Source organism: Empidonax traillii, unplaced genomic scaffold (assembly GCF_003031625.1).
Source record: "Empidonax traillii isolate 1590-97213 ecotype Southwest subspecies unplaced genomic scaffold, ASM303162v1 scaffold117:size1203958, whole genome shotgun sequence".
NCBI lineage: Eukaryota > Metazoa > Chordata > Aves > Passeriformes > Tyrannidae > Empidonax > Empidonax traillii.
This window is the reverse complement of record NW_020955310.1, coordinates 1,020,354-1,033,914: the sequence shown is the minus strand read 5'-3', so window position 1 is coordinate 1,033,914 and position 13,561 is coordinate 1,020,354. Positions and strand designations below refer to the sequence as shown.

Genomic DNA, 13,561 nt, shown 5'->3' with positions numbered 1-13,561 from the left:
TAAAAAAAAAAAAAAAAAAAAAAAAAAAAAAAAAAAAAAAAAAAAAAAAAAAAAAAAAAAAAAAAAAAAAAAAAAAAAAAAAAAAAAAAAAAAAAAAAAAAAAAAAAAAAAAAAAAAAAAAAAAAAAAAAAAAAAAAAAAAAAAAAAAAAAAAAAAAAAAAAAAAAAAAGAGAGAGAGGGGGTGGGCAGCAACCCCTAGTAACTGGTGTTTGGGGAAAAGTACAAAATTATATTGTGAGGTGCTGGTTTGTTGCCCTGAACACTAGTTTTCTACAAATCTTAACCATGTAACTGGAAATCATTAATTAAATCCTGTGCAGCCAGGGATCATGCATTATGTAACACATCTCCTGCAAACAGTTCGCTCCTGATCATTTAAATTTCCTTCTTGCTCTTACCAACATGAGGAGCCTGTATTTGAAGTAGTCCCTGATGAGATTTTTGCCTTTACATCCTTGGAGAATGTCCTTGTGCATATTTATAGGACAAAGTAGAAGGATTACGGACGTGGAGTTTTTTTGCTTTGAGGGTATTAAGTGTAATAATGTAAAAAATACATACCTTGGCACAATATGGTCACCTCAAAAATCTTTTGACTACATGGAAAACAAATGGTGTAATGCTTTAAACCTCTAAGTAATAATGCTATGATTGGATCACGTTGATAAGGTAGCCACTTTTAAATTGAATATGCAATTCTCTCTGAAAAACAAGATTTCCATACGTTTTATTAATTTTTATGAAGAGAATTTTAGTCACCAGCCCACTCTGTATGACAATGTTACTTCTATAGCATTGTCATGTTTGTGGTAAGATTAGATAAGTTATTCCATCAGCACTGGTAATGTTCAAAATGGCAATTTGTTTCAAGGACAGGCACAGAACGAGAAGGAAGTGGACTTCACAAATTAAAAACTGCACAACAGTTTCACTGCAAACCATCTACTGGTCATACAGCACTATCCAATTAATCCATTACTCTTAGAAGAGGAATCCCTGTATATCCAGGTACAATCCTTGCCAAATATCTGGACACAATCATAGGCTTTTAGGATTACAAGTAACATAATAAAGGATAATGATCAAAAATTAAGCACACCAATACAGAATGCTTGGGTTAACTGGACTTGCCATGTGCACTGTAAGGCAGCAGTCTGTTAGGTTTAAAGTGAGATTAAGGAGTTGTGTAACCTGCAATTATGCTGTTTTTCATTAAAAAAATAAGATGATTTGGCTCAGTAGGGCCTTTCCTTATATTTACCTCTGTTTAATTGGATTTGGAACTGCTTAAACATCTTTGAGTTGGAGCTTATAAGAAGATGATCCCAGCTGTTTTTCAAAGCTTAAGACAGCAGGCAGACAACATGATCATGTCAAGACTCATACTAAAGCCTTAATCCTACTTTTTCATCAACTAGCACTACAGCTGAGTCTTTAACCTCCTAAGTACTAAATGTGCTTTGGATCTCTCACAATACATTTGCTGGCTGTTTTTCCCTAATAATAATAATTTTTGCTTCCTTTCTGAAAAGTACTTTAAAGAACAGTCGCTGTCTATCTGAATTTGGAGAGCTATAGTGTCAGCCTGTATTTTAAGCCTCTTTTAATTTCAGTCCTTTTAAAAATACTATTTATAAACTTGCACATATTGAAGTCTGTTGTTCTCTATGGAGGGAAGGCAATGCATTGACATGCAGTTCACATTGTTATAATGAATAATCAACTATATTGATAGTTATTTTTCGTTGTACATTAATTACTAGATTGACTATAATTTTATTTTCCACAGGGAAGAAATTACAATGTCTATAGTTTTATTCAGGTCTTTTTCCTAGGAATGGTTACCATGACCAAAAGAAAATTTTCCATATTCCTATCCTCAAAACCTGCTAATCAGTGCATCATGTACTTTAATAATCCCTGAGTTTCATAGAGATTAAATGTTCTAATGAGTTATTCCTGCATCTGTTAATAGTACCCATGCAATGCAGTAATCTGCTCTCCTCAGCCTTTCCTCTTTTCTTTTTCTCTTTTCTTTTTTCTCTTTTCTTTTCTTTTCTTTTCTTTTCTTTTCTTTTCTTTTCTTTTCTTTTCTTTTCTTTTCTTTTCTTTTCTTTTCTTTTCTTTTCTTTTCTTTTCTTTTCTTTTCTTTTCTTTTCTTTTCTTCTCTTTTTCTCTTTTTCTCTTTTTCTCTTTTCTTTCTCTTTTTCCTTTCCTTTTTTCTCCTCCTGTGTCGGGTGGTGCTCCGATTTGTCCTAGTGACACAGGGCTGCCAGCAGGAAAGCAAGCATAGTTAATGCTCAGCTGCTCAAACCAGTCAAGCAAGCTAGCAAGTCCCAGCTGTGCTACTTGATGTTTTTTGATTGCACCTAGTCCTCAATCTGTGAACTGTTTTCTGGACTTAGATTCATCAAGCTCTGCCGCTTTAAAAACTCATGCAGGCAGGCATCCTAGGATATGCCATTATAAGCTGCTGCCAGGGGATCTTCTAGGAGATAAATGGAATCTGTGTGAAGTAAATTAGTGTGAACCAGTCAATCTGTGTGTCAGCCTTGAGCCACATCCATGGGTAACTAGCTTGCTGACTGAAAAGTCTACTGTCTTTTGCCAATCAGAGGTCTCAGCCACCAGGAAGCAGTCCTATACAACATTAGTTTCTTGGAATAATGCCTGTTTGAGCAGCTAGTGAAACTCTCCACTATACAGTATTGTACTGCTTGAGTTTACTTATTGCTTACAATTGAACTGAAAATCTTTTAAAGTCAGATAACATTTTAACAGTAGGGAGCATCGCAGAAATATCTTGGAAATAAGTACTTCCACTTTCCTTCAGCAGCCATTCAGCAGAGTCATGCTGTGCTGCAGTTGGCTTTCCCTCCCTATCAGTAATACATCTTCAAGACTATAATGCAAAAGAATAACAATAATCTGGCCAGAAGAGGTTAATATAGAGGTTCTGTATATAGTTTTTCTCCGTGGATTAAGCTATTTGGACAGCTTTGATCGAGAGATGGGGAGAGTATGCAACACATTATGCACAGGGATATGTCAGTGCAATAGCTGTGCTGCACTCTTTTGTTTCATTTTGGTTTAAAAAGCAAATTGAGACAATCTACAATCATAATGTCACTGTAAAAAGGGTCTGAACCAGAATTCTCTGAAAATTTCCTGAGTAATGATTTTACACCTGAATATCAAATCAATCTACTATCATGAAAATAATGTCATCACTGTCAATAATGTGATTTTAAAAATAGGAAGTGTTTCTTTCTTTATTCGTTGGTTTTGTAGGTGCTGCTGATGCACTGGTGGGAAATCCCATCTGCAGTGTGTGCTTTCCCACACCACTGGTTCAATGTACAGAGACAGGGGGGAGTTATGTTTTTTTAGATAAAGGTTCTCCCCCCAGAGGGTTGTTGGACACTGGAACAGGCTCCCCAGGGCAGTGGCCACAGAACCAAAGTGACAGAGCTCAAGAAGTGTTTGATATTCATATTCTGTGATTCTGTGATGTTTTTAGAAAATTGGACAGGTGAGGAAATGTTACATACTTTAATTTCAAAAAGATACTGATTATCTAGTAACCAACAGATTTGAAAATTGGCCTTATTTACTAATTCTGTAACCTTTTTGTTTTCCTATTGTCTCCCAGTTACTGGTTGGAAAAAAAAATGAGAGAGCGATAAATAATGTTGATCAAATAATTCAGTCTTACATCATGTTTGATTAAAAGACACAATACACCACATTTAGGGAACTGGAAAAGAGAAAATTAGGCTTTCTAACCAGAGAGGAAACAATGTATAATAGAAGAATTAAGACAGTTTGGGGTTGCATTTTCCCTTTTTAAATCCTCCTAAGTTCTACAGAAGCTTATGCTTCAGAGCTGTGCAGTAAATGCTGTGTGGGATTTTATGGGAAAGTATTTTATTCCTTGCAGCAGGACCCACTGAGACAAATTTAACTAGTTAGATGGTTTATAATATATACTACACAGAATACATGGACAGAATCTGGTATAAATCACAACTATGATCAAGACAACTGCTTTAAAATTGAGTGAATGTTTCATTGCACTAATGAAACAAAAATGGGGTGTCCTTTGAGAGCATAATTTGTTACATGCCATTATATTTTAGTTGAGAGAAGTAGGGGAGTCCCTCTGGGTGAATAAAACTTCAAGGTATGTTGGGAAAAGAATCACTGAAAATTTCAGTTTTTCTGTCTGGAGGAATGCTGTCCTCACAGATATAAGGAGAGAGGAAAATGGACTTTGAGGGTGGGATGTTTGGTTTGGTTTGGTTTGGTTTGGTTTGGTTTGGTGGGCTTTTTTGATAAATCAAAACCTTTCACATGTGCAGGGGGCAAAACGTTCTTTAGTAGGAATTCCCTCAGTGAGTGGTAGGAGCTCTGTTTGCTCGTGACTTCAGAGGGCAAGAACCAGCTTGGGCTTCCCCAGGCATGTGGGTTGGCAGTTCTGCAAACTGAGCTCTTCTGTGTGATATCAGGTCCTACTTCTGTATTCACTGTAATGGATTTAAAATACAGTATCTTGCAGTTTGAATGGTTCCATACTGGCTTATTTCAAGGACAGTTCCAACTTCCATATGCTGCAGCATTCACATCAGAATAATAATGTGTTTCTCCAGGTTAATTTCTTAATCTTTCTTTTTGAAATTAGTATGTAATGAAAACTGGGCCTATGTGATATTTAATCATCAGAAGATAACAACCAGCCATTCTCAATTAAATGACAACTACATACATCAGTGCAAGATTTTTTTTTAAACTACACTAAAAATTATGAAATGACCAGCAACTGATGTCTTCTGTCAGTGAGATGAATTACTGGTTTATATGGCCTGAGAAATGGTCTGGAAAAAAATAGGGTTCAGTTCAATAAGGACGAAAATAAGGATCTAGACTGAGGTAGGATTAATCTTCTGCAAAGAGGCAGGATGGGGAAGAAAGAGCAAGGTAACAGTTTCTTAGGAAAAAATCTGGATGGCAAACTGAGCAGGTGTCAACAGCACTTGGGTTGTGTAGCAACAAAGACAGGCTCTGGGCAAGCTCATACCAGGGAGTGTCACCTGTAAAACCTGGAGAGGATTCCCTGTGCTGTGCTCAGCAGTGGTGCCATCAGGGGCACATCCCCAGCCAGCCTGACACCTTCCTGCTGGGACCTGCTGGGTGAGGAGTGTCACCCACCACAGTGGCAGGATGGGTGATCTGACTGGTGGCACCTCAGTGTCCGCTTTTCCTGTGTCTCTGTGGTTGTGGGGAGTGCTGCTAATATTCCCCTTACCACCCCAGAATGTGTCCTGTATTTCTTACAATATTAGTGAAATAATTTCACCCTTTTAGGGGGCATCAAAATACATAGGTAAAGCTAAGTAGGATTGTGACCCTTAGTGTGAAAAAGAGACGAAACAAAGGACCTCAGTCACAAGGGTCATGGGGAGAGTGTGCAAGGATTGTATCTGTGCCTTAAAAGAAATCTCACATTAAGCCAGGAGGGACTGAGCAGACAGAACAAAAGGGAATGCATTGCTATGTGGTAAAACTCTGGAGCTTGCCAGGTTAAAGTGAGTTAGGGTGTAGGATGTTAAGGCTGCAAAAATTCCACGTGTTTAAGGGAAAACTGGAGAAGTTTGTGGAACAGAAAACTACTGTGAGTTATTACAGGAGGAGGAAAGAAATTGTTTGGAATTCCCTGAGTTTTAAATTGGACTTAAGGAAAAATTTCTGGTAAAGTATAATCTTATGGTTGTTGGACTCTTAGAGTGACTTTTTTTTAGTCTCAGCAAATACAGCTGTTCTTATGCTTTTCATTATATTTTTATGATATCTATGAAATGTGCTTTTAAAATAATACTCAGGGCCTTTATTGTTCCATCAAGCTTCTTAGGTACAATATGGTGAGTGCCTATAGAATCCATACAGCTCAAAATGGACATTGCAGCACAATTGTTTTATCCACTTACAAAAATAAAGAATACTAGCATTTTCTTTGCTTTACAGCTTTGTTTTCATGCATCTTTTATGTAGGCTCAGGTTCCTTTGTGTTCCATATTGGACCTTAGAAACATTTATCACCTATAACCTATCTTGCCTAATATTTTTGAATGAAAAATATTTTTTTTAACCTTATCTACTTCTGTTTTGAATGACAAATATGTTTTTGTTTTCTCTGCATACTGTCTTTAAGTCGCTAATCCACCTTATCAATAAGACAGGCCTCTTGTCAGAAAATGCTAACTTGTTTATTCACCTGTGTTATGCAAACTTCTTTCTCCAGTGTGTCTGCCCTCTGACAATTAGTATGCAGGGCAGGTTATTTAGACTTTAGTGTGTGATATTTCCAGAGTGGAACAAGGCTTTTCAGAGTTTCAACTGAATGTGTAGCAATAAACAACAGTGATGAGTTGTGGCTGTATTTAGTGATTAGTCTCTATTCACAGAGAACAGCTTATCATTCAATAGTTTGTTCACACAAAGACTGTTCTTTAAAGGCTGATCACCACTCAGTCTGTGCTATCTTTCTGGAAATAATTTGGGTTTATTTTGTGAAGCTGTTTGAAGTATTTTGAGACTAGATGCATAAATGACATTTGGTTACTACTCTAAATTCCATACCTATGATAATGACCTTTTCTGTTTCAATACTGTAAGAGAATGGGTATCGAGTTCAGTAAACAAGTCCTAAGACCTTAATAAGATGCATCAGAAAAAAATACCACAATTCTCTAGATTGATCCTGTACAATGAAGATTTATGTCATCTTTATATGCTAAGTTCAAGGTCATTTGCCTCAATGAAATATGTCCTTTTACCTTATTTCCATGCTAACAAAGGTAATCTCTACTGACTAATAATTGAAATGACATTGCACTGAATAGAAAAATATGTTATTGCAGTTATAGTATCAGAAACGGTTGTTTCTTGACTTTTCCTCTGACTTGTAGATTTGGGGCTCATTTATAGTCCATTTATGTCACTTTGGCTGCAGAGATTAGCTTCCAAAGGGAAGCAAAAGTAATTTTAAGGTCCATTTAAACCCAAAGTAGGACAGAGTATCTTCTGAATAAAGATCACACTGTTTATGTTTAAATAACTTAAATTACATCAGCATCCTTGGTATAAGCAATTCAGAACAATATTTCTTCCATTGGTATTTATACATAAAATCCTATTCCCCTGAGGGAACAGGCAGTGAAGTAGGTGTTAGTGTTGAGGTTCTTTTTTTGTGTTTTGTCTTGATTACATAATGCCATTTATTACTTTCACTCTTTATTTAGGCCAGACTGTACTTTCCTTATTTTTAACTTTTCAATTCCCTTTGTTCTTTTATGATATTTTTAAGAAACCTTCCTTTTCAAATTGAGCATATAACGTGATGTTATAAAAAAAAAAAAAAAGATCTGAAGGTCTCTGCCTTGGTGCCTTTCTTGCTCACTGCATACACTCATTATGTAACTTCATAAACCAGGGTCTTGTGAAGTTTATTTGCCTGAGTTTTGTCTGGAGAGGTATGTGCATTTCTAAGTGGTAGGGCTGAGATGGATCCCTTGCTTGCACCAGTGACCTGATCCAAGTCTGTCCTGGCCTGTCTCCTGGTTTTATGAAACATGTACTTCCCTCCCTTCACTTGCACCAGCTGAACTGCCTTCTCTGACAGCTTTTACACAAGTTCTCTTGACAGTTTTTACACAAGTTGTCTATAGAGTCTCCCTCTCTGTCCCCATGAAAACTCTTTCCATCCATGCTTTCCACTCCTTTTAAACTGTTTCTAATGACTCCTTGACTCCAGCTGTTACTGTGTGTGTTTTGTGTTTCTGGCATCTTCCAGCTGTATCAGCTCTGCCTGGGATCTGTCATCCCTTTTTTCTCATTTTTGTCTTTCTTGGCTTTTAATGACTTCATCCTCTCCCAGATTTCCCCAAATCTCTCCAATCTCTACTCAGATATATCGACTGGAAATCCTCCTGGCTTTGTCCAAGATCTTGCTGTACTGTCTTGGTTTCTGTCCTGCCTTGGTTTCTTTCTTGTCCTCTTCCCACCTTCCTCCTGATGCATCTCTGTATGGACCTGCTTCTAGTTGTGCTTTATTCGTTGTGCTCTGAGTTGCTTCTCAGCTGAATCTGATACCTTCCCTAAAAACACTGCTCAGAGCTGCTTTATTGTAATATCCACCAGGTTAGTTTAAATTATATTACTTATCCTGACATGGTCTGGACAGGGGAGAGCACTTGAACAGGTTTGTCGCAGTGCCATTGCAGAGCAGTTGCAGCACAGACTCCCAGCAAGGATCCCTGCCAGATCCTGCCTGGGACTGGTGCTAGTGCTGGGTAAGGGTCTCCCCTCCCTGGTTCACTATGAGTTCTTTATTGGGTGAACATACACAGTTTTGAAAAGATGATTCTGAATTTTTGATCACTTCTATGTGACCAAAACAGACAGCTCTTGTGATTTTTTGTTTTCTCTGCAGAGACATAGCTGTAGTTTTTGGTTTTTTCTCTTTTATCACAGGATACTCTTTTGGAAATTTTCCTATTGCTCTACTTCAGAGTAGTTCTGACATTCGAAAGAACTATTTTAGAAAAAAACATGTTCTAATAAATTTGACACAAATTTTTTAAAAAATATAATATATATACTTGTATATTCCAATTTGTCTTTTTTGAAGTGGCAATCTTGACCTTCAATTAGTGTATTTGAAAATTATTTCAGTGTCATAAAAATCAGAGAAAAGCACAGGTATCTTTGAAGACATTTCTTCCTGTACATATCGTAGGGTTTTCATGCGTGCACAAGAACACTTGTGGTTTGTTATTGTAATTGTTGTTCGGTGTCAACTCACTTCATGCAGATTATCGTGTGAACGCTTCCTGCTTTACCTGGGCAGGGCTTTTTGTGCTGATTAGTTGCTATCCAAGGCAGACCTTTAAAGCAAAATTTACTGGCTTTTTGTTTTTCCATGTGAAGTGCATGGTGTCACTATAATAAACTTCATTATTTATTATCTTTTAATATTACATTTTCGAGGATCTAATTCCACAATTGTATTGAAGCCTTGAGTGCTTCAAACAGGCTCTGTGTAGATGCAGGAGTCAAGAATGATGGAACCTTTTGGTGACCTGGGATCAATAGCTGCAAACCCATGGAAAGCTCAGTGCACAGGAGTGGAATATGTGTCTTTTGAGCCCTCATGTCTGCAGAGTGCCCTCAGGCCTTGTTGATTCGCTCATAAATTTGGAAAATTTAAATAGATGTTTAAATTATGTGATCTTTCGGCAAATATTCATTTGATTAAAAAAAAAAAAAATCAAAATTTAGAAGGGAAGAAATTTCCTGTTTTGAAAAGAGGACAAAAGTACGCTGGTATTGCAGTATTGCAATATGGAATCTCACATTAATGTCCAAACTTCCACAGGGAAGCTTGGAACCCTGCTTAGTTTTCTAGATATTAGAAAAAACCACAGTGTTTTCTAGTCACTACTCTTGTCCTGGGAAATAAGATCATCTAATGGGACAGAAAAACTGGGATCTAGTCTTTACTGTGCTATTCTACAATATATTGTTTAATAATTGTACTTCATCTTTAAGCTGCATTTGTGGCTCCATGCAGAGATATGAAGCAGAAGAGTGGGAAATGGATATTGGCAAGGGAGATACGTCTCTTCTGCTCAGGAAAACTATGTGGGATTTGTTCAAAGCCAAGTGAATTAAAAAGTCATATATACACAAATAATTGTTTCCCTGAAAATATTTTTTCTGCTCTGAAATGAAAATGGTTTTAGCATTAAGAGGAACATATGATTAAATTTGGTAATCTCTAAACCATAATTCAGTCTGGCTTTTACTGCACTTTTGAATTATCACTAATTTCCTTACACATTCCAGCTTGTTGCATTCAACATATTTTCATCTTAAAATGAACACCATTGCTGTCCCTGGTGAATGACTTCAGTAATTACAAAACCACCTAATTGATCTTTTCTGTTGTTTACTGGCTTCTTTGGTGAAACATACAAGCATTTTTTTATGACTTCTAAATTACTTTATTATTTTAGGATTCTAGAAGAAAAAAAAAAAAGCCGGTTTTCTACTTCAAAGGAATCTCATTTGAGCTGATGCTTCAAACTTCACCCTGCATGAATTCTTGTCTATAGATTTTTCAACTGCCCTATAGGTTGCATATAAGTAGTCTGAGTTTCTGGTTGATTTTTTTTTTTCAGTCTATTATTTGTGTTTACAAATTATGTCTTCAGCATTGCATTCTCTGCAGAAAATCAGGAAGTGTTGGTTTCTGCATACATTACATTTCTCCCTCCCTGTGATTCTATTCTTTATTGCTGCAGTCAGTGTGCCGAAACATGGCAGGAGCTCCAGCTCGGCAAACTTCCAAGATGTGGAGGATACGCCTGACAGATGTGTCTTGGAAGAGTCTGAGAGTCCAGGTGAGAGGCATTTAAAGACAGTCACCAAGTATCAGGTGATAAATCTGACACAGCTTTTGGGTCTCTAAAAAAACAAAGAGCACATTGTAACGCTGCTTCCTTTTTAGCAGCTGCAATGTCAAATTAATGGTCACCTCCAGGGGTCACAGTGTGGAGCTGTTATCCTTTCCTCTTTCATCAGGAATTCAGGTCTTAGAAAGAATAAAGGCTTTATGACCAAAAAGAAAGCTGACACTACTAGTTCATTATAATTACTTTTGGACTACACTGCTTACTTAATATATGTACGGTGTCTGACCCTTCGAAGGTAGCGTGAGATTATGAAAAATTAGAAGTACTGTATATACTGCAGCTGAATGTTGCAGTGGACAGTCAAACACTGTATCTCTGGAGGAAAGCAAATTGGTGGCGTTAAATAGCGTGATTCTTTCCTTTAAATCAGCTCACAATCATTATTTCATTTTAATGACTCTTAACATTGATTCAGCTAAATACAGGAACATCCATAAAGTGCATCCTTTTTGGTGACTGAAAGATTTATCTTCATGTAGTTTCATTATCTTTCTCGTTATGGAACATCTACAAAATTTATTAAATGAATCCCAAAAGGAAACAATTAAATATAAATTGTATCGAGTCACAGCTGATTAAAAACATTCTGTGCGACTAAATACTAAGATCTTTTAAGCAAAACCGTGAGCTTGACCCACTTATACCATACACATAACCTGTACCTAGTCCTCATTAGTGAAAGAGTTAAACATCTTTTTTCACTTGGTATTTTCCTTCCCTGCTTTATCTGGTTTCTCTGTACCCTCCTGCATCTTTGTGTGCTGATCCGTGTATCATATTTTTGATTCATCGTCTCTGCGGCCTGTCAGCTTAGTTAAGAGATTTCCAAATCTTGCAGCCTGTGCTGACAGGGGGCAGCTGCCAACAGTCCCCTGATCCTTCCCCAAGGAACACTGCTGAGATTTAATTTTCAGTCAAAGGGTGCAGTCTGAAATCCATGTCAGGTCCCCTAAGTCATCTCAGAACCCAGATAGGACCCATGTCTGGGGGATTATATTTCAGCACAGTCCACTCTTCCAAGATTCCTTGGGAGTTCAACTGCTGTCATATACCTGATTTGAACTGCATTCCCTTTTCATCTCTTCCACAGAAATGAACACCAGTATATGTTACAATAATTGAAACCAATGAATTGTAAATCTCTATTCATTTTAAAGCCACATAGACTTGGACTCAATGTTGTCCAGCAGAAACCAGCATGAGATTTGGAAAGAAATAGATAATCTGCTCAGGAGGGAGCCAAGTTTGCCTCCAACGATCTGTGGTGTATAGCACCTCCTTCAGCAACTGTCTATAGTCCCTTCAGCAATAATTCTGGGCCAAAATGCAGATTGTCCAAGATTTGATCAGTTCTGAAGTGAGAAAGTGTTAAGGCAAAGTGGCACAAAAGTGTTCAGGGGACAATTAATGTACCTTAAAGAGAATATTAATTTTAACCTAAAATTGGTTCTGTTTGGCCAAGTGTACCCATTTGGATGGAAACTTGTATATCCAATTGTGCATATCTATTTGAAGTAATGGAAAGAATAAAAGCCTGTCAGGAGGTGAATATTGACTGGCAAAAATACATGTTGATAAAGCATCTAAACTTAAAAACTGAGTTCCAATCGGTCCATCTGACATCATTAAACTAGTAATAAACAATGAATTACTCTGGCTTTTGTTTCTGTCCATTCCTGCATTTTAAGACATCTTGTCTTATAGGTCTGAAAACCTCAGGAGATTTCACTACTGGTCTCACTGCTTTCCACTGAGAATTTGTGGCTTGGTTGTCATGGAGACATCGTATTTCTCCAAGAATTGCTCATATTGATCCGTGGACAGGCGTAAATGGCCAGGCGAATGTGAGGAGTAAAGGGGGTTGGGCAGTACTATAAAATGACCAGAGGTTATGGGTCGGAAATAAGCTCATAGCAAACACTTAGGTAAAGAGAAAGAAACAGTTTCATTTTGTTTCAGGATTTCGTTTTTGCACTTTATGCCATTGTCTTCTTTCACTATAGACTGAAAGAAACTTGTTAGTCACTTGTCATGTCAGATCTTTGGTGCTTGTCCTGACACAGCTGTCAGCCTTCCAGCTCTGTGCAGTTCAGGGACACACAACAAAGAGCCAGGAACATGAATTATTTATTGCTCCTTGTGCGGATGAAATTCTGTGATAAGAAATTAAGACACTTCTGACAGAAGTGCTTGTTTGAAAGGAAAGATTTGGTAACACAATACATTTACTTAAAGCTTAACATTTACTTTTAGTAGCAAACATTGAAACAATAATATGACATTCAGTTGGCTGTGATTTTCTCAGGTGCTTTGACTTTGAATCGTGGAACCTGAGAATGACTGGGAGGTCAGCATTTGGTTTGGTGAAACCTGTGACTTTAGAATCAGTCTTCCCCATATTCAAAGTCTGAGCAGACTTAAAAACTTAATTTATAAGTTTCTATTAATAAATTTATATATGTGTTTTTCAGAGTCTCTTGTACTTCACTTACAAGATGTTGTCACAGGTGCAAAAGGGATGTTAAGAAATATATTTATTTTATTATCCCTTTTGATGAGGAAAAGGTGAAAATAATATACCTGCAAGGAATTCCAACCGTTCCTAGAAAGAGTTCTTTATTTCAACTTCTACCAGAACCAGGAAGGTTGTAGAGCAGCCATTACGCTTCTGCCTGTGCATTGTGGTTTTCAGTGGTGAAAGGTGCAGTCTCTACCCTTGACATTAGACTGAGCTTTATTTTCAAAGTGATCTTTATTTTCTGAAATCACATAAAGCTTGCTGTGTTTGTTTTACTTTCGTGGTTTCTTTGTGTTCTCACATCTTCTCACTGCCCTGGATGTGGGCCTCCAGCAATTGTAGAAAAGGCATATTCTCAGATGAATAGCAGGAATCCATTTGACTACCCAAGACACCAACCTAAGATTTGCCTGTGATTTCTTGTGTTCAGTGTGTGTGATCTGAACTACTCTCAGATAGGTAATGAAACCCCTCAACCTGCACTTTTCTCTTGGATAATTCACAGTAAACA

The 13,561-nt window shown here is 37.1% G+C and overlaps 1 protein-coding gene across 2 annotated transcripts in view; it reads left to right on the top strand.

Moving 5' to 3' along the window:
• WDR72 (WD repeat domain 72) overlaps nucleotides 1-13,561 on the top strand; it is a 101,558-nt gene that overhangs the window by 85,113 nt on the left and 2,884 nt on the right. For both annotated transcript variants that reach the window (XM_027883069.1, XM_027883068.1), the window contains exon 19: nucleotides 10,362-10,460. In XM_027883069.1, the coding sequence (XP_027738870.1) occupies nucleotides 10,362-10,460 (99 nt within the window). The remainder of the gene's footprint in view (nucleotides 1-10,361; nucleotides 10,461-13,561) is intronic.